Source organism: Astatotilapia calliptera, chromosome 5 (assembly GCF_964374335.1).
Source record: "Astatotilapia calliptera chromosome 5, fAstCal68.1, whole genome shotgun sequence".
Classification (NCBI taxonomy): domain Eukaryota; kingdom Metazoa; phylum Chordata; class Actinopteri; order Cichliformes; family Cichlidae; genus Astatotilapia; species Astatotilapia calliptera.
The window spans coordinates 18,681,661-18,708,557 of record NC_137426.1 but is presented as its reverse complement, the minus strand read 5'-3'; the positions used below and the strand labels follow the sequence as shown (position 1 = coordinate 18,708,557).

At 39.4% G+C, this 26,897-nt stretch overlaps 3 protein-coding genes across 4 annotated transcripts; all 3 read left to right on the top strand.

Annotated features, from left to right (window-relative positions):
• Positions 1–207: 207 nt before the first annotated feature.
• On the top strand, positions 208–3,110 carry LOC145428696 (uncharacterized). Its single transcript, XM_080301250.1, has 4 exons — positions 208–342; positions 1,069–1,211; positions 1,324–1,464; positions 2,031–3,110. The coding sequence occupies exons 2-4, from the start codon at positions 1,115–1,117 to the stop codon at positions 2,186–2,188; spliced, it is 396 nt and encodes a 131-aa protein (XP_080157376.1). The 5' UTR covers positions 208–342; positions 1,069–1,114; the 3' UTR covers positions 2,189–3,110.
• A 402-nt stretch (positions 3,111–3,512) lies between these two features.
• On the top strand, positions 3,513–10,493 carry LOC113022386 (uncharacterized). Of its 2 annotated transcripts, XM_080301249.1 has the most exons (5): positions 3,591–3,645; positions 4,209–4,297; positions 5,142–5,287; positions 9,526–9,753; positions 10,060–10,493. In XM_080301249.1, the coding sequence occupies exons 3-5, from the start codon at positions 5,188–5,190 to the stop codon at positions 10,227–10,229; spliced, it is 498 nt and encodes a 165-aa protein (XP_080157375.1). In that variant the 5' UTR covers positions 3,591–3,645; positions 4,209–4,297; positions 5,142–5,187; the 3' UTR covers positions 10,230–10,493. The 2 variants fall into 2 exon arrangements, with proteins under 2 accessions (XP_026023526.2, XP_080157375.1); XM_026167741.2 differs by lacking the exon at positions 4,209–4,297 and having other exon boundaries at positions 3,513–3,645.
• Positions 10,494–21,249: 10,756 nt separating this feature from the next.
• Positions 21,250–26,664, top strand: alas1 (aminolevulinate, delta-, synthase 1). The gene is made up of 11 exons (XM_026167739.2): positions 21,250–21,454; positions 22,706–22,946; positions 23,078–23,260; positions 23,371–23,505; positions 23,730–23,949; positions 24,286–24,470; positions 24,571–24,750; positions 24,965–25,129; positions 25,587–25,855; positions 25,953–26,115; positions 26,338–26,664. Exons 2-11 carry the CDS (start codon positions 22,742–22,744, stop codon positions 26,496–26,498), a joined length of 1,866 nt encoding a protein of 621 aa, XP_026023524.1. The 5' UTR covers positions 21,250–21,454; positions 22,706–22,741; the 3' UTR covers positions 26,499–26,664.
• Positions 26,665–26,897: the final 233 nt, after the last annotated feature.

The window sequence follows — 26,897 nt, the reverse complement described above, 5'->3', positions numbered from 1 at the left end:
GTCGAGAATTTTCAAAGTAAAAGCCATCTAAAGCGTCAAAAATTAATTGTTAACATGCCAATTTTTACTGTCTTGATTTTAATTCGACAATAAATAAACAAACAGACTTCTGTGACCTCACTGTTATGGCCATGTTCATAAGAAAAGATGTGCTTATAGATCATGATTGTAAATTGTCTGTGAATGGAAGAAGGCTGTCAGTGGGCTGGAATATGCATTCAGTGTGGAGGCCACGTGTGTGGAAGATCTACAGCAAGTAGTTTCGCGTTAAGGGGTTCAGATCAGACCCCTTCCTCTAAGACGTGTTGGCTCTGGGTGTGCTCCCGTCCCATCGTGTATCCGGTGAGTTTAAATATTTAACTCTGTGTAGGTGTTCTTATCAGCATCACATATCGGACTGCGTGTTTCGGCATGCAGTCTGTGATTTTGGCTTCAAACCGAAAATAAAATTTAATTAAAAAAAAAAAAAAAACCCTGACGGCTATAGGACGATATCGATAAGGTTACTTAAAAAAACAAAAACCTTCCATTAACTCTCTAACATTAGTTTGTTTCAGTCACCCTTTACGTACAGTTAAACAGCACCCAGAACCACAGCCTCTGAAACGAAACTCGAGCTTAATTAACAACTCCATAAAGCCAACGTGCTTCTGCTCTGATCTGATCTGAATTAAACAACTGCTTATTATTTTATCTGAAATAATCTGAAATTTCGAGGGTGGAAAAATGCGCCTTGTAGGAGTCAAAATCGAAAGTGAGAAAAACTATGCTACAGTCAGCGAGGCAGGTGAAGATCAGAACAAAAGGAGTAGGCTACAGCAAAGGACTTCAACAATTGGGACATTAAGCAGATGCTGTCAGAACTGCCTAAAGGATTACGCACACCCCTATATAAACTGTTACTTGATTTAAATATGACTGCTGAATTTTTGTGTATTCTCTTACTGGTTTTTAATCATACTCTGGTCGCTATGCTTTGCCTCAATTTGATTTGGTGAACAATAAATCCCAACATTTTCTTCAGTTTTGTTTTTGCATTAGATAATTATTTCTTTGTTGTCTATTCAGACTGAACACTGTTCCTACACATCCATTTCCTGCTACCACTGCTGTCATGAGTGAAATGTACTACGTCTTTCTCGTTGGTATCTTGTCATTCTTTATCAGCTTCTGCAGCTACTTGTGCAAGATTGCTGCCAATGAAGAAGAGTGTAAGTACTCCATCACCACTAACAGGTGATACTTATAGCTGCACTCCTTCATTTCATATACAACGGCCAAAGCTGTAACATTTCTTATCTCTTGTTACTTGTATGCTTACAGCTGAGGTGGCTACCGCTACTCATACCTCTCATTCCCACCAGAGAGCCTCCTACCAGCCAACACCAGCAGAGCTCATGACCACATCACCAAACCATGAACAACCATTCCCACAAAAACCACCACCATCGTATGAGGAAACAAGTTAGTGTGTCCAAAATATATTAGTATGGATAAGTGAAATATTGATGTCAGCTTTTCTACAGGCATCCAGACTCTGTTGACTCATGCAGAGCAGAGAAACTTGGGTGCAACGCAGTGTAATCAGTGTCCTGCCGAACACCAGAGACACAGAAATGATGAAAAAGAAACATGACACAAATTAGAGCAAAATTCAACATGTTTTTGAATTTGACTGAATCTAAATTAGGACAACTTTTCTTTCAATTAAAGATAATAACTTTTAAAATGAATGCATAATCTGATATTGAAGCTAATTTGTTACTTTAAGAGTGGTGCATTCTCAAATAGATCTGCAAATTATTGAACAAAGATTAAGAGTTGCACAAAAGCACACTGACCTACAGTGACAACACATTATATTAAGTTTGCAGATTAAGACACAATATTGTAGTTTCTTTCTCTTCAGAATATTTGTCATCTAATGCTAAGGTTCAAATTGCTGCTGTGTAATATTTTACTTATTCTTGCTGTTAAATTTATTTTTAGTGTGACTGTGGTCTCACGCTAAGTTCTCTTTCTTTTTCCAGTTAGTACACTCCACCTGATGCCTTCCAGCCAGACTGTGTTCATCCCCAGCGATCCACTGTACCCTTCAGAGGGTATTGTGCATGAGTACAACGGTCTACTGGATAGCACCGACTTCCTAACGAGCTCTGCATGCGACCCTGAGTTTGTTCTACCCTAGACTTAATAGTCACAGTGCCACAACCAGACACATAAATGATTCAACATATTTGGCACAAATGGCAGAATTGGAATGAAGATGAGAAACTGCAGAGTAACTTGGTTCATGTATTTTAGTGGCTAAAGGTAGAAATGCTGGGACAGTAAAGCTGCATCAGTGAGAACAATAACACTTGTTTTTGTTTGTTAAGGTAAAGTATCTCAGTTGGTTTTACAGGAACTTCTTTTCAATCTCTTTCTAGTAGCAGAGCACTTTATTTTCAGTTGTTTAAGTGAGAAAAAAAGAACTTACTGCAGTTTGGGCATGATTGTGAAGTTTAATAACTTCTTTTATTATTTTGTTATATTCTTTTATTATGAAAATTATTTTTTTCATTGAAGAAAAGTTTATTTGTTTTCTTGTGGTGTCACCTATAGTTCCTAGAAAAACCTTTGAAGTGCCTTGAACCTTTTCCCCTCTGTATTTGTGTGGATTACCTTCTAAGTCTGTTGGAAACAAAGAGTGAAACATTCATCACTGAGGGTTTATTCTGGATTCATTTTCCTTAAAACCTCAAGTTGTTTTTCGCCTACCAGCACATATAAAAACAGTTTGACAAAATAAGCCTCCTCTCGTTTATCTTAAATTGGGTGCTGATTACACTGTATTATTGCTGTTAGGACATCACTCGCTCCCGTATTGGATGTGTTCAATTCTGTAATTTACCCCCTGTTGTGTGTTGTGTGATAATTATTGAAATCAACTGACTGCGTCTTTCACTTACACACACCCCCCCCCCCCCCCCCCCCCCCAAATAAATAAATAAATAAATAATTCTCCCCCAAATATTTTCCGCTCACGTTTAGCATTTTTGAGAATTTACCCTGAGGCTCTTTGGTTAACCCAGAGGGCTTTGCACTAATAAATCGACTGTGACAACTCATTTTGTGTTTGTCTTGACTTTCTTTCGTGGAATATCCTTAAAGTGAAAATTTAATCGACCTGTTAAGCTTACTATGCTTTCTTTCTTTCTTTCTTTCTTTCTTTCTTTCTTTCTTTCTTTCTTTCTTTCCTCACTTGAAATAAAAGTGGCCCGGTTCCGCAAACCGCGCTGAAGAGTATTTTCAAAATAAAAGCCGATTAGTAATCGATTAGCAGCCTACCAATTCTTACTGTCTTGTTTTCAGTAATAATAATAATAATCTTTATTATTACTAATATTATTATATTAAAGATGAAAATGAAATAAATACCGACGTCCGGTCCCCAGTGACCTCATTGTTGTTCATAAAGACTGTGTATAAAGACGTACTTATAGATCATGAATATAAATAGTCTGTGAATGAAAAAAGTGGGTTGGGACATGAACTGAGCAAGGTGGCACATTTAGAAGATCTTTGCAGCAGTAGTTCCTGACCAGACTTCCCTAAAACTGTCATTGCTGGCTTTGTGTGTGATCCTGTCCCCTTGTGTATCCGGTAAGTTTGATCATTTAAATTTGTAAACACTTGTTGTTCTTGTCAGCATCAGCTCATCTGTCTCATGCAGTCTGTGATGTTGGCTTCAAACCGAAAATAAAAGCAGTCCGTTATTGGTGCGATGCCAGTGAGGTTATTTTTTTTAACGTTACCGTTTGTGTTTTAAACCTTTCACTAACACTATAACATTGGGGGGGGTTCCACCTTATTTTTCTGTACGTGCAGTTCAGCAGCGCTCAGAACCACAGCCTCTGAAACGGAACTCAAGTTTAATCAACAACCTCTTACAACCAACGCTGAGCAGTGAATCGTCATAACTAATAACTAATTCTTTTATATGATATTTCCATCTCCTGTCCTTTAAATGTATGTTTTTTTTGTTTTTGTTTTTTTTAACGAGGAGCACTTTGTCAAGTCGAACAAGAAAAAAAATAGCAACTTTGTTTATTTTTCTATTTTATCCTGCAATCTATAATAAATCACCCTTAAGACAGTCGTGTAAGGTAAATCATTTCTCTTTTAAATGGTTCCCTTTTCCCCTTTTTCTCTATGTGCAATTACAGCAGAGGAACAGAGAGGTGTGTGTGCATGCGTGTTGTAAACTCCGATTGGTGTTGAGAAACAGGACGTGAAACCTGAAGTCCACCTAAAGGTTGAGCCACAGTTGTTGTTTTTGTTGTTGGTGGTGGGGGTTTGTTGTTTGTTCGATTGTTTCCCACATTATCGCTAACTTTCCTAAACTATGTGTCTCTACATGCCTGCTGGAGGATTGACAGGGTTCCTCCTGGCCTTGATATGACTTAAAATACTGTTGGATTGTGTGTCCACAGGTGTTTGTACTTTGCGCCGTAATAAAATGACGGTAAAAGGCTCCGCCCACTTCCCATCCAGGTCTTACCATGCAACGACTCTGTGAATGCACTGGAGAAGTGTAGTGGTAGAGTCCTCCGTCAGGAATGAGATATGTGTGTCGACTTTTTATTCTCCCTTAAGATTATCGTGCCATAACGCTGCCCAGAGCAGCTCTAACAAATACATTGAATTTAGTTTTTTGTTTGCATGTAGCAACCTCTATCTAGTGCAGGTTGTGCTATTTCAACTATTGTCATTTCATTGTGCTTGGAAGTACTGAAAATTGCACACTGTTATTCTCCAGGCTACTAAAGAGGGCCTCCATAAAAGTCAGGGGGGGAAAGTGCCTTTCCCAGTAATATTTAAAGGTATCTTGTAGGAGTCAAAATGAAAAGTGAGAACAAACTATGCGATAGTCAGCCAGGCAAGAATCAAAACAAAAGTATAAGGAGTACAAGACTTCAACTTTCAGGATATTAAGCAGATCTTGTCAGAAGATCATACAGGACTGGACTGAGGAAGGAGCACACACTGACACCACCCCTATACAAACTGTTAGCTGGTTAAAATATGACTCTTTTCAATGTAACAATTTCTTCTTCTGTTTAATGTTTTGCACAATAATTTCTTTGTTCTCTTTTCAGGTTGAACTCCCATCATACACTTCCACTTCTCCCTGTTATTGCTGTCATGAATGACTTTAACTTACTCTATGTTATACTCGGCATTGTCTTCTGGTGCTGTGTCTTCACCTGCAGCTGTCTGTGCAGGAGCGCTGCCAATCCAAACTGTAAGTACTCCATGGCCAACAGCTGATACTTTCTTTTGTGTGGACGTGTATGTGTGGTAGGGAATTTGTTAAGCATTGATTACGCTCTGCTGTGGATGTTAACATGGATGGCTGGAGATGCATTGAGCATTGTGATGTAAAGTCTCTGCAAACAGGTCTGCGCTGTCATAAAAACAAAGGTAGGCATGCCAGTGTACGCATGAACCATCGCACCCAATTGCATCAGAGAGCAACTTGGGGTCTTTCCAAACCCCCCTTCCCCCCCCCCAACCATCCATAAGGTTGAGTCCCTCAAATTTTCCTTTAGGAAATCTGCTCATATAATTCAGGACCAGACTAAGTCGAGAACTATTTCAAACCACGTCAGTTATGATCTGAAACATGTAAGGAGTCACTCAATTTTATGTTAAAGAACAGTATTTAAGCACAACAAGTGACAAGTAGTAAAGAAACCAGTACTAGTTGTATAAAAATGGCAGCCCAGTTCCTTTGAATGGAGGAATGTTCTCAGTTAGTGAATAGCACCATGTCAGAAAAAACGAGTCAAACACTGGAAAAATAAAAGAGATACTGGATTTTACATCCTGTCTGCATGATAAAATATACACAAAACTGAAATATCAGTCACACTCAAACAGATGAAGTATGTCTGCAAACTCTGAGAACAAGCTCACCCTGACCCACATCACTCCTAATAGTTATCGACCGCTTGTACGCAGGTGAAGATGTTGAGCAACGTGCTGTTGCACATTTGTAGGTCACCTGCATGAGAACAGGGTTGAAACGCTACCCTTGAAGTCTGTTGGCTCACCCACCACATGACTTTCATTACTGCAGAGGTTTGCTCTGACAAGAAACACAAGAACTGAGACACAGAGCACAAACTGATCTAACGTGTCAAAATCACAGCATCATACAGAGGGTAATAACATACATACAGAGGATTTGCTAACTTTGCTGAGCTGTGAAGTTCCTCATTTGACATTAAGGTTCTTTTTGACTAAACCTTTGCTTTTTCAGTGACCTCTTATGGTGCTTCAAAACAGCTGTGTGGGTGCAGCAGTCGTTTGTTGTGCGTGTCTATTTTTTTCCCTTCTTCTGTTAAATGTCATCAAAATACCACAACCAATAATTCAGTTCATCATACACTTATTTTATACCTATGGGAAATATGGAAACTGCCGTTTATATCTGTTCATCCTGTATTCACCACACACAGTAATTACTGAAAGTCATCCTGAAAAATTCACTATTTTCTCTCAAATTCTGAAAAATTCTGAATAAAATTCAGATGTGAACTAACAGATGAAATTAAAAAAAAAAAAAAGAAATGGAAATTTGTGATTTGTGGCTGTTTTTTTTTAAGGAAGTAAATTGCCAGAGACTGTGTGGGGAAATTGGAACCAATGTTGACTTCAGTATTTCCACTGAAAGCAACAAAACGATAGAACATTTTCACTTTGGTTTATTAAAACACCCACTGAGCTAGCATTGATGCTGCATTCACTATAAACCCTCCATAGTGAGCTTTATTTATTTTTCCCAGAATATAAATAGAAATGACAGGTGTGAACATACTGTGTGCTATGCTTAGTTGTGGTTTCTGCTGTTTCTTTTTTAATGCTCCTGCAAATGAATTGTGGTCAGTGCAAAGGATGAACAGCTCTGCCTCTGAGCAGCAGACGTTCCAGTTTGTCTTGAGCATCTTGTTTCTTCTGCCCCGCTGTTAAACTTTTGCTGTTCATTCTTTAAGATAACACATAAGAGTTGATCTTAGTCGATATTTATGTGTAGATGTCCATCAGCAAACAAGGCTATTTAAAAAACTTCACAGCTTTAGAACATAACAAAATGTGATGAATTCTTCTTTGTTATGAGCTTTTCGAAATGTTTGCCTCATACATTAATATATTTGTAACCTTGAAACTCTTAACTTTCTTAACTAGGCAATATCAGATAAATGTTATTTACAGGAAGTGGTTGTGATGACTGATGTTGTGTTGAAAACAACCTCTTTTCCCACCAGTTTTGTTTTCTTGGTTCATGCTTTCATTTTCACTGTACTTAAACACAGATGAATTCATATTTTGAGTATGATAATAAAGAATCCCCAGTGTTTCTCTGATTCTCTACACACTTAACCCTTACATGATGTTCTTATTGTATGTCTTCATAATATGAATTCCCTCCTAATAAGAGTATACAATACATTTTGAACTGTAGATCAATTCATAAGGTCTAAATAGCCTATTTGATGTGAATATATAAATGATAAATCCTTAATTTATGTTTCAGAGAGCTTATTTAGATTGTGAAAATTCAAATGGGTTTGTTTTGTCTGTAAGCGTCAGGAACTGATATTCCATGTTAACTAACATATTCTTCTTTCTATTAATCAAACAATCGGCTTTAAATTAAAATATGCAATCCTATACCAGTCTACATACTTCAAAACTACATAATCATAAAGACAAAAACACGTTTGGTTGTGCAGGATCTCAGTCATCCTGGTCACAGTAGTCCAAGGGGCTTGGAAAGAAAGTTTTCCAAACTGTTTTGTGAAGATGTTTCCGCTCTCATCCAAGAGGATTCTTCAGTTCTAAAACCAAAAGGTGGAGCAGGTAACTCTGGTGGGGGTGCCCCTCAGGACGGTTGTTGACCCACTATTAATCATGTGCATCATCACATGAGCAAAGGTGTAAAAAAGGTTTCCGTCGTTATCACCAGAGGTTTCGGGTGAAAGCACTATGAGACCTTGCCTCATCCTGTCATGTGGTTTACTGAGGTCACCTGATGCAAGATGTCAGGGTTGAAGCGCGTTGAAGGGATGTCAAAACTGCATTGCGGGTGGCAGAGTTTGGTTTTGTAAGCCACCCACTCTGTTCAAAGATGGTCGCTCACAGTGGACGTAGATGGCCTCTTTCACTCGTCTTTCAAACCATCTGTCTTCTCTGTGCAGCATGTCAACACTGGCATCCTCAAAAGAGTGACCTTTGACCTTTAGATGCAGAGTCTTGTACTGTTGAGGTGTCTCTTTTATTTTGTGCCATGCATTTATGCAGTGGCTGTTTGGTTTCTCCACTCCTCGCTGCACTGCACAGCATACACTATGTTGTTTAGCTTGTGTTTTGGAGTCTTGCCCTTGGGATCAATCTGTTTTTTTCTGAGGGTGAGGCTTGATTTGAAGTGCACTGGGATGTCATGCTTGCAGTTTCTCTGATAAACCTGCTACATAAGGAATGACAGTGTTGTTCCGTATGTAATGTGATTATTTCTGTTGTTATAACCACATGTTTTAAGAACTTTCTGTACCCATGTGTTTCTTTTCTTTCCCTTCTGGCTCAGAGGGAATCTTTTCTGCCCGGTGTTGCAGGGTCCTGATTACCCTGAGTTTGTGTTTCAGAAGGTGGTGCGAATCAAAAAAGAAGGTTCTGAGTTGGTTTAGAACATATAACAAAGTAAATACTGCCGGGTCATCTATCCATAAGTTATCTCTTTCACTTCCAAGTTTTTTAGGAAGTCCAAAAAGATTCCCAGGCCTTTTTAAAGTTATTTACTCCAGTGGGAGAAGTGGTATCATTTGTCTCATTAAGTGCATAACACTTGATCTGTGAGTGCTTTTTCCTAAACAATGCTGTTGTCTTTCTGACATTAAACAACTGGAGTTTCTTTATGTTTGTTGATTTTTCATATATTTGTGTACAAAAAGAAAGAATAGCGGAATTTCTTTTGAGATAATTTTGACCCATTACAGCAGCCTTTTCCCCAAATTTTTCAATCTTTGACGCTGCCAAACATAGTAAAGCTAGCATGTATTTGCTGTGTATGTCTGATATTATTATATTATGAGGATTTAACCTGACATGAGTTGCATATGTTTACATTAATCATTTATAATTTATTAATTTGAGGTCTGTATTCATAGTCAGAACAAAAGCTGAGATTTCTGTTTCCTTTACCTTTGTTCCATGCATTTAACTCCTAATGTGTACAAGAAGAACTGGATATAAACAGATTTTAAAAACATAAACAGGATATAAAATTAGTAGAATTTTAAACAGTCTTTCATCATCTTTATTTCTGTGAGTGTTGAAGAATGTTTATGGAAGCAATTTTTCCCCCTCACACCTGAATAATTCAGATCATAGCTGTATTATTCAATACACATAAAACAACCCAAGCTATAAATAACTTAGAAGTACCACATTTCTCATGTATTGTTATTTGTTTGCTTACAGCTGAGGTGGCTGCTGCTACCCACACCTTGGTCACTGCCACACCTCAGCAGTATCCACAGCAGTACCCTCAGTACCCAGTACCCCCTCAGTCCTATCAGAGAGTGCCCTACCAGCCAGTACCAGGGCACCCTGGTTACCCAGCTATGCCTGGCAATCAAGCTGTGCTCATGACCATACCACTCAGCTATGAACAGCCATTTACGCCACCACCATCGTATCAGGATGCAAGTGAGTATGGATTTGAACACTATCGATCGATCGATCGATCGAAAATATATTTTTTAATGATTTATTATTATTCTAAGCAATCAGTTTGTTGAATGCTGCAAGGCTTACACAGAGTTCTTGCAGAAATGCACTGCACACCAACCTTGAGTAAATGGTGTCAAAGGTCTGCAGAGTTATTTTGCATTTTCTGCTCTTCTGAGTAACTGTAATCAGACACTAGAGTGGACATTGCTGCTAGATAATGTTGATTCTTACATTACAGATCTTATGGCATTTTCAATCTCATGCCAACTTCTCTTTTTCCAGTTGGTCCCACCTATCCTCTGCAACCAATCAACCAATCTTCCAGCCAGCCAGAGTGCCCTTCAAAGCCTCCAGCCCAGCCACAGTCCAATGCTCTAACTGACAGCTCAGACTTCCTCGCCAGCTCGGCAAACAACCAGGAATTTGTTCTGCCATATAGGCTGGATACTTAGTGTATCAATCAGACAGAAAAATTTTACCACCTGTTGTTAATTCATTATTTAATTCAATTTGACAAACTAAGCCTTGTACACAGGGAAAGTTGTTGTTTGTTATGTTTTTTGTGTTCACATGGACAGAAGACTTCCCTGCTAAGGCGTTTATTTTTTTCCCATCTTATAGCCTCATTTCCAAAATGGTTGGAAACGCTGTACAAAATGTAAACAATTACTGAATGCAGTGATGTGCAAATAACATAAAGATCACATTTAAAACAATACAAAGACTTTGAGACTTTTTTCAAGAGAAATATCAAAGTGCTAACAAAAAAATAATTTGTAGTGATTACACAGGACACAGTCTCTGTATCATTGAAGCTTGATTTTTTTTTAACCTAAATTTAATTTTTAGTCATAGAAGTGCTTCACTAAACACGTGACGTGGCTATAGAGCCAGCTACAAATAAAGACAGGTCATTTTCAAACTCCCAAAATATATTGAGGTTGAACATGCAGTTTGGGGGTCCTCTAGTGGCTGTGGCAGCTCTATTCATCTGCATAGTCCCCATATAAAGACAAGAATGATCCTGGAGTTTTGTGTATTTATATGGTCTCCACAGTCACCAGATCTCCACCCAACAGAAGACCTTTGGGATGAATTTGTAGCAACTGTGTGACGCCATTGTGTTAATATGGGCCAAAGTCTCAGAGGAATGCAGCACCTTGCCAAGTCTGTTCAAAAATGGGCAGTGAGTGTGTGATCACCAGTTTCTGTTTGTGTTTCTGTGATGTTACTGAACACAGATTTAACAGATGTTGTACTGTAGCCTAACAGTCTTGGGGATATTCTACAGTACCTAAGTGATACATGAAAACATTTTAGAGAAAGTGCATGGTGTGCTGTCTGGTAAATGGCCTGTATTTGTATAGCGCTTTACTAGTCCCTAAGGACCCCAAAGCGCTTTACACAACCAGTCATCCACACACTGGTGATGGTAAGCTACGTCGTAGCCACAGCCATCCTGGGGCGCACTAACAGAGGTGAGGCTGCCGGCACTGGCGGCACGGGCCCTCTGACCAGCACCAGTAGGTAACGGGTGAAGTGTCTTGCCCAAGGATACAACGACCGAGACTGTCCAAGCCAGGGCTCGAACCGGCAACCTTCCGATTACAAGGCGAACTCCCAACTCTTGAGCCACGATCGCCCCGGATGGTGTTTCATCTGAAATTGTAAAAGCAAAATCTATGCAAAATAAAGGCATTCTTATAAATGACTACCTACAAACGCTTTTTCTCAGTAAGAAGCGTGACCGAGCTATTTTGTGCTAATGATTTTTCAAGTCATTTTCTTTTTTTCCCCTCTTTTTACACAAAATTAGAAATGAAACAGCACATAAACAAAAGTCCACTTGTATACATTTTAATAAGTTCAAACAACATCAAAGATAAAAGAGTTCGTGTTGTGAGAATGTCAAAAATAAGGTTCAATGGCAGCATTTATTTTTTTAAAAAGGCACCCCAAACCATTTTGGATCATTTGAGTCAACAGCATTCACGATGACAGTTATTTACAGTTAGAAAGCAGAAACGTATATTTGGAGGCAATGTAAATTACACACATGCTTTCGCAGGTAATGTGCCTGGAAGGCACAATGGTTTCTTCTATTTAATGTGTGCAACATACTTGTATTATTATAAAAAACAATATTGTTGATGTTAATTAAGTTGATTTTGATTTTTTTTAAACTATGAGTGGTTGACTTTCCAGCATAAATCCTCCAGTGATAAAACTCACACACTTTCATTTTGTTCCCATGAACTTACACAGTACAGTAAAAAACTCATTTTAATTCTTTTACTTAGAAACTATTAAAATGCACCATAACATTCCTACAAATACACAAACCAAGTTAGTCTAGATCTTGATTCGAAGTACATACTTCCAATTCAGCCGAGTTCACAAACGCTGATTGAGGCACTTATATGTGCACTATCCAGCCTAGGGTGGTGGTGCAGTCTGAGGTTGGAAGGCTGTGCTAGCAGGTGGTGCATCAGGCTGCTGCTGGTCCAGAGGTTTCAGAGGGTATGTCGGCTGTGCATGGGTGAATTCAACCTGGCCGTAAGGCATCAGCTGTGAACTGTAGGCAGAACCAACTGGAAACAGAAAGTGAACTAAGCATGAGAACAAACATACTGAAAATGATTTGACACACCTGCACAAACAACAACTGCAATTCTGCAACACAACAATAAATATGACGCAGCAGCATTTCCACCCTATTATCTTATTACAAATATTTTGAAAAAAATAAAATATACAAAATGTATTTGTGATATCTGCAAATAAAATGTTTTTTTGTTTCTAGAGAGTGGCATGTGTAATAAGTTATCTTATCCTAAAACCCCTGTTTCCTAAAGAAATCTACAACCCTAAAATATCTTTTTATTTTGGACATTTATGCTAAGACATTTATGAGATCTTTGAATTCAAAATCTGATTGTTTTTCTTTTTTCTTCATTTTTGGTGTTTGTCAGGGTGTTTCCATTAGTATTTACACAGATGCAAAGTTTTCTCACTTGCTTCCAGGTGGTCCCAGTGGGAATGGCTGTCCATGATAGGGCGATGTGGACATGGCTCTGAGCTGGGTAATCATACTGAGCTGCAAAGCAAGGGCTGAAGAGTTGCTGACTGGTAGGGCACTCCCTGGGAGGGTCCAGGTAATGCAATCGGCTGCTGGGGGTACTGCTGAGGAGTGGTGGTGACCACTGTAGTGTGGGTATTGTCGGCTACCACAAGTACAAGAAAACAGAAAATGTAGAAACATGTCACCTGTTGTCCAAAAAGCTTTCAATGTGGATTATTATTTATAAGTAATTTTCTCAGGAAGAAAGACTGAATACCAATGAAAGAAAATACAGCAGCAAATGGTGCGATTTTGACTTATTGCATCAGTTGAGTCATTTATCATCATCTCCTTGAGGTTTGCATCAAAGAAACTAACAATGACATGATTTGTTCATGAGATACACAGAGATTCATACTTTTTGAAGAAAATCATCCATTAACCATCATTATAATCAGAGTGTAAACCCATCTCTGTGAAAGTACAGTGCAAATTATCAACCCAACCACACTAGATTTGAAATAACAGTAACAATCATCTGGGAAGACAGACAGTACTCAACAGGATCAGTTTATTGCTGGCTGTGGTCTTGAGATTTGAGAGAAGAAGAAAAAAAAAATACATAAGCACACTGTTGTGGTTTAATAGAAAAACTGATAACAACCAAAAACACCCACACAGCTGTTTCGAAGCACCTTGAAGCACTGAAAGCAGACCCAGATGTCAAGTAACGACATGGCCCTTAAAGTGAAACGAACAAAGCAGCATCAGCGTGCGTATCCCACAGGCTGATGGCACGCTCAGTCGTCAACCTGTGGGTTACGCTCTCACAAAAAGAAAATTACTGAAAATCAAAATGTTGTTTAATAAGCCAAACCAGGACAAATGTCAAATGAGCTTGACAACTCACTGTATATTGTAGTTTGAAACATTAGAACAGGTTGTGTTCGGTGTCTCAATTCCTTTATTACAAAATCATTGGTAAAACATTGCTGTTGCTTCATGTTGGCAGTCATTGCTGAAATGTTTCAAACAATGCAACTTGTCACCATAAAATTAGAAGTTTCTCCCAATGCTGTGATAAGGTTTATGAGTAGTAATGAATGTATGAAATAATGAATGTAGCAGAGATGAGTTTAGATGCTGTTATGGATCTGTAGCTCAGGGTATCTACTAACTGGAAGGTTGGGGGATCAATCCATGGATGCTGCATGGCAAAGTATCCTTAGCAAAGATACTCAACTCCACTTGCTTATTTTTATATGAACCAGCAGCAGTTCAAGTTGATTCAGGAGGTAAACAAAACAATCAGTGTGCTGAAATGTCTCCTGATAAATGAACATGAAACTTTCTATCAGTGAATGATGATTATAATGCTGTTGTCTTAGTTGTCTTTTTAATCTCTGATAGACGATGGACAGAATATTAAGTTTTGTTAATTAAAGCAATTCTTAAAAAGTCAAATGTTGTCATGTAAGCACTTTTTTTTTAGGTTTTATCTGATCTTTTAGCCACTAAATATTAATAAAATGAGGAGCCGCGCCAATAAATCGATATCTGAAAATCAATAAATCTCAGAAAAAAGTCAAATTTGAGACCCTGAAACATTTTAAACAACAAGGCAGTCAAACTTGCACAAAATAACAGCCTGCAACTCTATATTTAAGGCCTTGATTATCCTTCCCATGTCTGCAAGGCCCTTTGGATCTGACGTACACAATCTGATGTAAATTCCATCATAGGACAGTGAGCATGAGGGTCCATGTGGACATCCGTGTGCCTGCCAGTTTTCTATGACTGCACAGACTTGTCTGCAGAGACTTTAAACTCAACTAACACTTGGGTGACCATTCAGTCTGAGTCCACATAAGAGTCCAATACTCAGGATTTAAAGGATCACTCTAAAATAAGGAAGTATCAGTTGTTAGTGGTGGAGTACTTACGCCATGGCTGTCGGAACCTCTTGTACAGGCAGCAGGAGGGAAAGACAGCAGCTGATGAGGTTGAAGATTAACGTAAAGGGAAAGAAAGCGAACACTACAGCAATGGCAGTGGGTAAAGTGAGTGTGTGAACATTGTTCAAACTTAAAAGGAATCAAAGAAGCGATTATGCAAAATCTTACACAGAAAAAAAAACAGTTTTGAGTCATTTGTTCACCAGTTTCTGCACTTTTAAGATCTTTCCAGAATTATAATAATAATAATAATAATAATGGATTGGATTTATATAGCACTTTTCAAGGCACCCAAAGCGCTTTACAATACCACTATTCATTCACTCTCACATTCACACACTGGAGGCAGCTACAAACAATCCAAACAACCAAAGTGCGATAAAAACATATTGAAAACACTGAAGTTACAAAGGATCCAGTTACAAATGTGACGAATATGAACAATTAATTCAAACAGAGGATACATGCATATTCAACAGAGTCATATTTTAACCAAGTAACAACTTGTATAGGGCAGTACGTGCGCTCCCTCTGACCATCAGTCCAGTCTTGACTGATCACACACACACACACACTTTATATTTTTTTCCTCACTGAGTGTGGTTTTTGTTGTTTTGTGTTGTTATGTTATGTTAGTTTAAATGTTCAAAAATAATAAAACTTTGATTGTTTAAAAATGGTTATATTCATTATATTTATACAAAATTAAACTTCCAAATGATGATTATTATAACCTTTAAAGATTTGTATTTCTTTATGCCTGCTGCTTTACATCGTATATAATGGGTTTGCCTGTACTTAATCACCTGGCAACTTGAGTTACCATAGCTTATTGTCACGGTTCGGGGCAGCGGCCGTGTGAAGAGTGGAAGGAGGACTCAAACGCAGCACTATGTCAGACGTGAAGGGTGATTTATTGACAATACTGAACATAAAGTGGAGATGGCAAACAGAACTAAGGACGAACTAAACTGGGAGAAACTACACAAAGGAGTGGCAAACCTGAACATGAAGAGAGAACAGCAGGGAGAGCACGCAGGGAAATTCACCGGGTATGAACACAGACGACGCGACGAGGAGCAGAGGAAAACACACACTATAAGTACACAAAGAGACATGGGAAATCACACACAGGTGGGGGAAACAGCTGGACCTGATTAACCTGACGAGACAGGGGAACACTAACACCAGGGACCAACAGAGGGAGCACAAACCCAGAACCCAGTGTCTAAAATCCCAAACACAAACCATCCCAAAACAGCCCAAGAATAATAATGAAAGTAATAACAATAAAGAACATAAACACAAAGTCACTGAGTCATGGCCGCAGGACCATGACACTTATAGCATTAGAAAATACCCAGACATTGACACTGGTTAACATTCAGTGTGTCCGTGTGAGTATTATGTTTAAATGACTGCATTAAACAAACTATTTATTATAAGATTTAAAGCACAAAACTGCAACTTAAAACAATAATAATAACACGGTAGCGGCCTGTTTAGTATTGGTATGAAGATGACATCACACACTGATTGTCTGTGATTTATCTAATGCAATGTACAGATTAAAATAATCAAACTTACTGGATACACGAGGGGACAGGATCACATAGAGAGTGAACACAACAATATGGGACACCACCGGTGCCATGGTTACTCCCGCATTCCCCAAACCAGTAAAGGAACTGGGAATCTACTGCGATACTCTTAGAGGAAAGGTTTGATTTGATGTTCGGTCTGATCGTTAACTCGGTTCATGTTCCAGCCCACTGGCAGACTTTCTTCATTCACAAGTTATCATACATCATTCACCCGTAACTGAAGTGCAAAGGTGATCAAATGTCACACTGCGGCTCTTATATTGTTTTCAGCTTTCCTTTCTTTTTAAAGCGCAACATTTTGGGAAGAGAACATTTAAATGAATCATGCATAAACTAAAAGTTTGTGGCGCGCATTTGAATGCAAAAAAGTATGTCTTATGTTGACTGCGAGATTTGTGATAGAGTGATTTGTTAAAATCGCACTCCTGGGTGGACTGCTTATTAAATATGTTTACGGTGGCTCAGGATTCAGAGTGGGTTGTCTACTACTCCAAAGGTTGGAGTTTTTACATCTATAAGATGAAACGTCCCTAAACAAGACATGAACCCCAAGTACGAATCCATCCGTCCGGGTTTGCGTGTGAGCGCTAAAATGTGTCTGTGGATACAGTTTGAAGTTTTAAGAGTGCTAGGTCAGAGTAAGAAAACATAAGCTTCAGTTCATTTACAATTAAATGAATAAGTCCAATTAAACTAAGAGAATTAAACTAACTAACCTTAAAAACTGGTAGAGTAGGCAGAAGATTAGTTACCTGAGTTAGCTAATGTAGCAAACAATTATATGATTTAGAAGTATCAAGGCAAAGCGTGTAATTGACCTGTTGGTCCACCAGGGGACGTCGTGCGGACGTGATATTGGGCTGGATTTTGAAATTATTTTAGCTGGGATGTTTGTCCGCTTGCGCTGAATTGTCAGCTAAATTAGCATTAATATAATATGTTTATTGGTGATGTGTTCATTAAACCTGTCCAGGGATTGCAGATAGAAATCAGCTATCAGCTAAATCAGGTACAATTTTCTTTTAGAAGGTTAATGTTTGTTGTACATGATCCCTGACGAATAAAGAGGAAAATAAAATTAAATGAAAAGTATTTTTGATAGCTATCATGTGGATGATGAATGGATGGATGAATGTCATTACATCTGGCACTGACTCGCTGCTGATAGCGAAAACATTCTTAACCTGTTAGTTGAGCTCTAATCACCCTGAGAGTTGTCAGGTCCACATGCAGCATGCATGCAGTTTACATTACCTGCATTCAGGTGAACTGTAGTGGAGTCCAGTCCACTATTGCCACCTATAGTGCCATAGCTTACAACCAGATTAAAACTCGGTCTATGACGGCGTTTTAATACCCATTTAATACTCATCTGCAACTTTCAATAATTTTCTGTTTCTACTTCTTATATATTTCTGGCTTACATCAGTCAGAAAACACGTAGGTATAATTATGACCACAGAGTTTTATAAATCACTCATCCTATTATTCTTATTATGATTTTCAAATCAAAGTTAATTCATAACAAAGAATACATGTTTCAGGTTGTAATATTGTGCTTGTGTTAACAACATCACATAACTTTCCAGTGTTTTTGCTTTGAAAATAAATGTGAATCTTAAATGTTAAACATTGGGGGCATGGCATTTTTATGTTGCATTAGTGAACCTGCAGTCAGCTGGGACAATCATCCAGTGTTTGTAAAGAACACCTGAGGAAAAAATGGATGACTGAGATTTCATGTTTACTGCCTGGCTCAGAGCGCAGACTGCTCAGTGTCATTGTAAATGTTGGTACAAATAAAAGCTTTGAACTGTACTGATTTGCATGGATGGATGGCATTCATTTTATCGGTCATTCCCAGGGAAGGCGAGTTTAAGTAACTGTTTTGGTACATTTAAATAAGACAGTTTGACATAAGTACAGGTATGAGGGTAAAACTTTAGGAAACACTGCTAACGTCAAAATAGATCAGCAGAGGGCAGCAAAACATCGCAACCATAAATCTGAAGTGAAGATGAAAAACCTCACAGATCCAGAGGGCAGAGACAAGTGTAAATTCTTTAGAGTAAGAAATTTGAAATTGTTTTTGCTATTATTGTTGTTCTGAGTAAAGCGTTTTTTTTTTCTCCACATACACTTGTAGTCTGTCTGTGAAGGTTCTCAGTCATCCAGGTCATCGTAGTCAAAGGAGCTTGCAAAGAAAAGCGTCTGGACTTCTTTAAGTTACTTGAAGACGTTTCACCTCTCATCCGAGAAGCTTCTTCAGTTCTAAGGTCAAATGGTGGAGAGTCCCAGATATAAACCTAGTGGGAGTGACCCCCACAGAGGGACAAAAGGACCCCCTGATGATCCTCTAGTCGCCTGAGCCAAGGTGTGAAACTGGGTGTGGGGGAGTCCAGACGCTTTTCTTTGCAAGCTCCTTTGACTACACTTGTAGTCAGCACCAGTACAGCCACAATAGGTGATTATAAACAATGGGAATTACAGTTCCTATAAAAAATAAAGCTCATTTAAGTCTTAAAGTCTTTTTGATCACTATTTCTTTGCCAGTACTTGATGCTGAAATACTATGTGAAACTGAGATTCTGAGTTTTTCACTTACAGTGTATGAGAAAGAATGGCTCAGATATATACACTGCAAAATATTACATAAGAACTGTTTAAACAATGAAGCATTCAGTTGCATTAAAATTGATTCATTTTAAACAGCTGTACCTAATAAAATGGTAACAATGTGTGATGTGTTTACTGAGTTTAATCTTGGTTTGGCACCATAGGCTTCGTCAACAACCTTTCACCCACACGCATGCAAGAGCACCTGCAAAGATTATAAGACAATCTAAAATCCATTTAGGCACCAATCCAAGTTTAGTGTCACTCTTTAAACCCAGACATCACATGCAGCGAAAACCTCTAGAGCAGATTAACAAGGCTTTCTAGCCGTAATCTGAGTTCAGTTTGAGTGTTTTGCATCATTGTAACAATTCAAATACACATAAAGTTGTAGTTTAGAGAGCTGTTGTTAAATTACAAAGTCTCTGCAAATCGTTATCTTAGATGGAGGTAAAAGGTGATTAAACACAATGACTGTAAGTTATTTTTTAACGGCTACAAACAAAATAAATACTACAAAGATCGGAGTAAATATAAAAGGGAGACATGGCAATCAAAGAATCGTGAATTAAAATTTGTGGTAGATTTCATAAAGATGGTGACTTCCAATGGGGTTAAAGCTTTTCTAAATCTTACTTTTGTGCAAAATCAGTCAACTTTTTAAGTATTTTTAATACATTTTGACCCATAATTATGTGCAGGCAGTCTTTATGCCTTAATTACAATTACAATTAAAGTAAATTTAAGTAATTCTTCAAAATCACTGCCCAACTAAGGTCCAACTGAATACATTTAAATATAACTCTCATGCTTCTAGTAGGGCTTTGCAGGTAATATGAAGAGGAACCCTACGGCTCCCTCTTCCCCCAGCACACCAACCTGATCTCATGGCATTTCATTAAAGATTCAAAAAAATGTATTGACTCATGCTCATGGACACAAATTTTCATTTACGTTTGTACTAACTGAAAGCCCCATAAATACTTTCAGTTCAGGCCACTGCAACAAAATAAGGAGACACATGACAAAGAGCTGACAACTCGCAAAACACATGATAAATGTCACAAAAGAATCATAATGTACCTTCAGGGCCTTCATCATACAACTTTTAAAACATCATCCACCAACTCATGTGAGTGTCTCTTATATCATCTGAGATTAATTTGTGTGTAGCCCACATTAATCAGCCACAGATTTTTGCTGTAGCTTTGGGTGTGGCATTGCAAAAATCAAAAGATAAACAAAAAAAGTAAAGCAACAAAAGAAGCAGAATGATAATTGAATTAAATCCCTCCAAACTCCAGATTAAGTGATAGGCTGTTACTACAAGAGAAGCAAACATAAAACATTTTCAGCCATAGTTTCAGGCATAACATAAGCTGTGGCATAGACCCAAATATCCTTTAGAAAAGCCAAGTGGAGAAATACTCCCACGTTTCAGTTACAACGGCTCTTTTCCATGAGCTGCTTTCTTTCTGAAGCTCTTTGTGGTTGTGGGTCTTTTATGAGCATGAGAACAAAGGAATCCTTTTACTCTGCAAGGTCCCTTAGCCCCGTCCGACACCTTTGGGCCCCTGAGCCTCGTTGGGTATGTTATTTTTCCCTTTTACAAAAAAAGCATAACACAAAAATAATAGCAAGGAAATCAATTAAATCATAACGGAACAAAACAATGAGGTGAAAGAGTTACGGGGTCATGAGAGACATTAAAAATCACAGATATCAATATCTTTTTCTTATGGGAAGAATAGAATAAATTGGGCCACATAAAGTTCCATTTCCTTCATGAAAAAAAGGAAGCGTGGCTTCTCTTTTGAGAGCTTACATTTATGGATGTGGCATCTGACAAGGAGTAAAAGCCAACAGATGAGGTACTGCTCTCGTATTTCTTACAACCAAATAAGATGACAAATACAAATATATAGAAATATAAATTAAAATAAAAATTTCTGAGACCATCTTGTTAGAGGTAAAACCAGAATGCTTTTACCAAAATGCTTTTCCATGACACCTGCGTAAAAGTACAAAACCAAAATAAATGGCATCTAAATCGCTTTTATAGTTTTATTGGAGGTTTGGTGATTAAATCTATGGATTCATGTAAAGGAAACCACCACCTTGTTTGTAAGGACCAAATCCTTTCCACTCAGTGTCCTTAACAAAACCTTGCTGGGTCCGCTGCCAGATAGGCGAGAGTGTTTGATGACGCAGAACGTCAGAATTAAGATCTCGCGATACTTCGTCTGGGCATTGCTTTATAAGAACTGGCTCGCCCTTGTCCCCTCCGTTCGTCCTCAGTGCAGGATAACGAAGCATCGATTTTCTCTGCTTCCGTTAACTACAAGCCGTGTTTTCTTTTATTTTTCTGAGCAGCACCTAAGATCGCTTATTGTCACTATAACACGACGAGGGTTACACCGGAAGCTGTGAAGTTTTAAGAGGTAGGTGTTCTTATTTGACCTAATCGCGATCGTCACCCCTATTTCTAGTAGCCTCTTAGCTAACGTTAGCCGTCCTGCTAAGATCAGTCAACCGGCAAGGATCACGATGGGCCCGGCTAACGATAGGAAAGCCTGGCTTACACTTTTTATGTCTCAGAACGATCTCATCGCGAAATTTATTACCATCGGAGATACATAAGGTATGACTGTTGCGCAACTTTTGCGCAAAAAATGGTGAGTCAAAACAGGGAAGTACCCGTTAAACCAGTGAATTTATTTAAAGTGTTGAGGGTTTAATAAATAAATTTTTATTGTAACACCGGTTGAGTAGAGATGGGTAGACCTTATGAATAAACATAAATCATGTCCATAATTATCCTAAAGTAGCGTTGTTTAGGTAGAGCGCTACTGTTTTTAGTGTAGCCCGGAGACGCCCATGAGTTCAGTCAAAGTAAGGACTGTAGGACAACTCGGGTATAAGCAGGGGTATTTAATCAGACAGAAGACAGAAGTTTCATTATTAATAACAATAATAATAATCTTCATCTTTCGGCAGTAGTACTTTGAGTAGCTTTAAATACGTTTTAGAAGTGCTCGACAAATAATGTGGGAAACATTTTTAAAGGCATATAAATAAACACAGAAACAAAGACTAGCTTTTCTTTTCTTTGTTTGGAACATCGGCATTACTTTTATGTTATGTACATACTGATCTCTATCTGGTGGGTATATAAGGGAAAGAGCAGCTTCAATGCACCACATTAGTCACTGTTAGATTTCTCTGGAACTTCATAGGGAGCAAAGTTCAGGTGTGGGTGTCCTACCTGGGAACTGGTTTCTGTTGGGGAAAGGTTACGACCCAGCTATGAGCAAACACTGCAGGCTTCTTAAAGTAACACTTGACTATTGTGAGTGTAGCCAAACGTGTGGGCTCGTACGAGTCTTTCAGCTTTCACCTATTATATCAGTGGCTCAGTGAACTCATCTCACCTGCCTTTGAAAGTCTCAGGTAATCAGATCTCATTCTCATTTGTTTTTGTTTTTCAAAATCTAGATTTAGCTGAACCATGTAGGAGTGTTTGACCATAAACGGCATTTTCTCACTTTCTTGACCTATGTTGTTAAACAGGTTTTTGCAACAGACAGGCTTTTTCTTCTGAAAAGCCTTCTTTCCTTTCTTTTATGGGACAAAAACATTATCTACACTGTCTGCAGGACATGTTTCACATAAGTTTTCTCTTTCTCCTTTAGAACTCAAGACAATCATCGTCATCACCGCTGCTGATTATGGATGTAATAGTGCGCCGCTGTCCTTTCTTGGCTCGCATGCCCCAGGCCTTTCTCCAGCAGTCCAAAAAGACGCTGGTGACGTATGCCCAGCGATGTCCCATCATGATGGAGCTGGCTGCAAAACCTATGGCCCCTTCAATGGCACGTGCCCTCTGTTCCTCCTCATCCTCCTACCAGAAGCCTGAGAACACTGTGTCTGCCGGTGAGGGTGATAAAGATGGTGGTCATACTGGCTATTCTAATCAACACTACAGCTGTGTTATATTTAGTCAGATAAATCATGTAATTATAGAATTATTGATAAATGTGAAATTTACTTTTTTCCCTTTGCAGCCCCCAAAAAGGAGGTGGAGTCCAAGCTGCCAGCTGGCCACCCTATGCCACCTCCGGGACAGATGAAGGCCTCCAAATGCCCTTTCCTGGCTGCTGAGATGAGCCAGAAGAACAGTGGCGTAGTCCGTCAGATTGGCATAGAGTTCCAAGAGGATGTACAGGAAGTCCGCACTGTGAAGAAAGGTGAGGTTTTTTTTTTTGTTGTTGTTGTTTTTTTCTTTTTCTTTGAGAACTAAATCAGTTTTCCATAGTTTCGTACAATATTTAATAGCAGTTTGTTTTTGTCCTGACAGAAGTGCCTGCTGACCAACTAAAGCAGCCAAACCTGGCCAGCACTACTGAAGGAGAAACCACATTAATGAAAACCCTCCTGAAACAGCGACCTAAGAAAGTCAGCCACCTGCTTCAAGACAACTTACCAGCAAGAAGTAGGTTTTATTTTGATAGTTTAACCACACTGTCCTGCAAGCCTGTGATTAACCTAGCTACTGTCTACCTTACTATGACAATCTTCTTTTTTATTTGCGAGTATGTTTTGGTGTTTTTGCACACGGGTGTAGTCTTTCCTCACATTAAAGTTACTCCATCAGTTGCAGTACTGTAGCAACACTAAGCCACATTAAGCAACTTTTACCTTCCTTGTCTCTTCCAGCGGCCCGCTTCCAGTACGATGCGTTTTTTGAGAAGAAGATCGAAGAGAAGAAGAACGATCACACGTACCGCGTGTTTAAGACCGTGAATCGTCGGGCCACCGAGTTCCCGATGGCTGACGACTTCACAAGCTCTTTACAAGAAAAGCGTGACGTGTCGGTTTGGTGCAGCAACGACTACCTGGGCATGAGTCGACACCCTCGAGTCGTGCAGTCCATCATGTGAGTAACTGAGTAGTTAATCCAGTTTCATGGGTCAAGGTGTGTTGACGTGTACGGCCCGTCTACCTTCCCTGATTGCTTTTTACCTTTTGTCCCTCTGTGAGAGCTAAGTTCGGAGAGAAACCAGCTCAGAGCATAATTACATGATGCAACCTGGAACCCTTTGGTGATACTGGCCATTATTTGTGTGGGTGTTGAGTTGGACATGGATCACACCTAAACCTCATGTGTCACGATGATGGTGTTGTTTTTCCTTCTCCTCCCCCCGCCCCAGCTTGTTTGAGCTTGCATACAAGTCTGCAGCATTTTAATGAGCAACTGTTTGTCTCTTTCCAGGGATACTTTACAAAAACATGGTTCGGGGGCAGGAGGTACCAGGAATATCTCTGGGACCAGTAAATTCCATGTGGAGCTAGAACAAGAGCTGGCTGACCTTCACAAGAAGGATGCGGCGCTGCTGTTCACCTCCTGCTTTGTTGCCAATGACTCCACCCTCTTCACCCTTGCGAAGATGCTGCCTGGTATGCAGAAGGAAAAACTTGGTGTATTTAACAGTAATTCGAACCTCCTGTAAGCGTGTTTGGTCTCATTGACGGTTTCCTCTCCTCTGAACACTTTTAGGTTGTGAAATCTACTCTGACGCAGGTAACCACGCCTCAATGATTCAAGGTATCAGGAACAGCGGCGCTAAGAAATTCATTTTCCGCCACAATGATGTGGCCCATCTTCGAGAGCTCCTGGAGAAAGGAGATCCCACAAAACCAAAGATCGTGGCTTTTGAGACCGTCCATTCCATGGATGGTCAGTTTCTAATTACTGCTTCACTGCTGTTGGATAAATGTTAATATTTCTATTTTTTTTTTTTTTTTTTAAACTTTCTCTTACTGCGTGTGTCCTGGAAAATATTACTGTTCTTGCAAAATCAATAATTCATTCAAACTAAGTCATGAAGTGCTCTTTAAGAAGCAAAAAACAAGTCTGACCAGGTTTGTGTGCCTTTCTTTCTGTAACACAGGTGCCGTGTGTCCGCTGGAGGAAATGTGCGACGTGGCCCACGAGTTTGGCGCCATCACCTTCGTGGACGAGGTTCACGCTGTGGGCCTCTACGGCTCCAGAGGGGGGGGCATCGGCGACAGGGATGGCGTCATGGACAAGATGGATATCATCTCGGGAACTCTAGGTAAGTGCGCAATGTCTACTAAAAAAAAAAAAAATGTAGAGCTTGCTGCTGCTGTACTGTTTCATTTCTTTTTTTCGAACCAAATAACTGCCACTGGTTAGTGGAACTCGTCTAGCTTGATTGTTTGAATTAGACTGAGGATCAGGCCTCAGCCGTGTCATCCAATATACCAGAGGGCTGAAAAGAATCTGGAGCAGCTCTGTTGTTGCTAGGAGACTACAGGCTCTTGTTGTGCTCCTATGGAATTACTCAGATTGCGTGTCACTGTCAGACTGAGGGGACAATTATTTCCAACTCAAGAGCACTACAGCTCCTGCACAGCTGACATTTCAGGCGGTTCTAGTTTGAGATTACAATGGCTGTAAAAAAAATTTATTTATTTATTTATTTTAAGACCACTGGCTCCGTAATGTTGAACGAGAGGAGTTGTAATAATCAGCGTTATGTTCTTTTCTAGGGAAGGCCTTTGGCTGTGTGGGTGGCTACATTGCGAGTACCACCGCCCTGGTGGACACAGTGCGTTCCTACGCCGCTGGTTTTATCTTCACCACCTCTCTGCCCCCGATGCTTCTAGCCGGAGCCAGGGAATCGATCCAGATCCTTAAAGGGGAAGAGGGGCGCTCGCTGAGACTTAAACACCAGCGCAACGTCAAGCTCCTCCGGCAGATGCTGATGGACTCTGGGTTGCCTGTTGTGCACTGCCCCAGCCACATCATCCCTGTCCGGGTAATCTACGATTGAATTGATTGTGTGGAACTTGAAAAGCAGATGAAGTCACAACGGCTCGATTCTCATGGCGCGTGTGTCTCTTTGGTATAATTAGGTTTCGAATGCTGAGAAAAACACGGAGGTGTGTGACATCATGATGCGTCGCCATAACATCTATGTGCAGGCCATCAACTATCCCACCGTTGCCAGGGGAGATGAGCTGCTGCGCATTGCCCCAACCCCTCACCACACCCCCGAGATGATGAAATACTTTGTTGGTAAGCTGACAAAGTAACACGTTTCACTTGAAATACTTGATAGTGTATAAGAAGGCTACAACAAGTTAAACAGTATTTATGTCTTAATTTGATCGAACTGAACTGTGTAGCTGTTTATGCAAAAGTTACATTACATGAGTAACTTCATCCAACCTGTAACAAACTGTACTTTTCTATCATTGAAGTAAAACTGACCTCTCTTTATCTGTTTTCCCCTTTCAGAGAGGCTGGAGCAAACATGGAAGGAGGTGGGCCTGGAGCTGAAGCCCCACTCATCAGCAGAGTGCACCTTCTGCCAGCAGCCACTACACTTCGAGGTGATGAGCGAGCGAGAGAAGTCTTACTTCAATGGGCTCAGCCACCTCATCTCAGCCTGCGCATAACACTAATCACCCACTGCAGTCTGAAGACAGCGCGTCCACGCTTAAGCCCCATTCCTCTGTCACTATCGTAGAATGTATTAATTATCTTTAATAATTTGTCCTGCACATATTTAAAATTATCTATGTTCAGATGGTCTATATACTGCAAATAAAATATGGGAAAGAATCTCTGTGTGTGTTTGGTTTTTGAAAGTGTTTATAAAGATGTGAGGAGTGGCAAGAAATGAGTGGGATGCACTCAGTTTTCTTTTTACTGCCCTAGGCCACTGTTAAGTTAATTTCTTCATTGGGCTGTTGTATAAACTGATTAAATGTGGCTCCGATGACACTGTGCTATCATGCTCAGTCACATGGGTTTTTTACTGATGGGTAAAATGATAACTGAATAAAGCTACAAAA

Excerpts from the sequence above, each read along its gene's own strand:
- LOC145428696 (XM_080301250.1), top strand. The coding sequence starts at position 1,115 with ATGAGTGAAATGTACTACGTCTTTCTCGTTGGTATCTTGTCATTCTTT. Across the intron at positions 1,212-1,323 it reads TGCTGCCAATGAAGAAGAGT|CTGAGGTGGCTACCGCTACT; the intron begins GTAAGTACTCCA and ends GTATGCTTACAG. Across the intron at positions 1,465-2,030 it reads ACCATCGTATGAGGAAACAA|TTAGTACACTCCACCTGATG; the intron begins GTTAGTGTGTCC and ends TTCTTTTTCCAG.
- LOC113022386 (XM_026167741.2), top strand. The coding sequence starts at position 5,188 with ATGAATGACTTTAACTTACTCTATGTTATACTCGGCATTGTCTTCTGG. Across the intron at positions 5,288-9,525 it reads GAGCGCTGCCAATCCAAACT|CTGAGGTGGCTGCTGCTACC; the intron begins GTAAGTACTCCA and ends GTTTGCTTACAG. Across the intron at positions 9,754-10,059 it reads ACCATCGTATCAGGATGCAA|TTGGTCCCACCTATCCTCTG; the intron begins GTGAGTATGGAT and ends CTCTTTTTCCAG.
- alas1 (XM_026167739.2), top strand. The coding sequence starts at position 22,742 with ATGGATGTAATAGTGCGCCGCTGTCCTTTCTTGGCTCGCATGCCCCAG. Across the intron at positions 23,950-24,285 it reads CGAGTCGTGCAGTCCATCAT|GGATACTTTACAAAAACATG; the intron begins GTGAGTAACTGA and ends GTCTCTTTCCAG. Across the intron at positions 25,130-25,586 it reads TATCATCTCGGGAACTCTAG|GGAAGGCCTTTGGCTGTGTG; the intron begins GTAAGTGCGCAA and ends GTTCTTTTCTAG.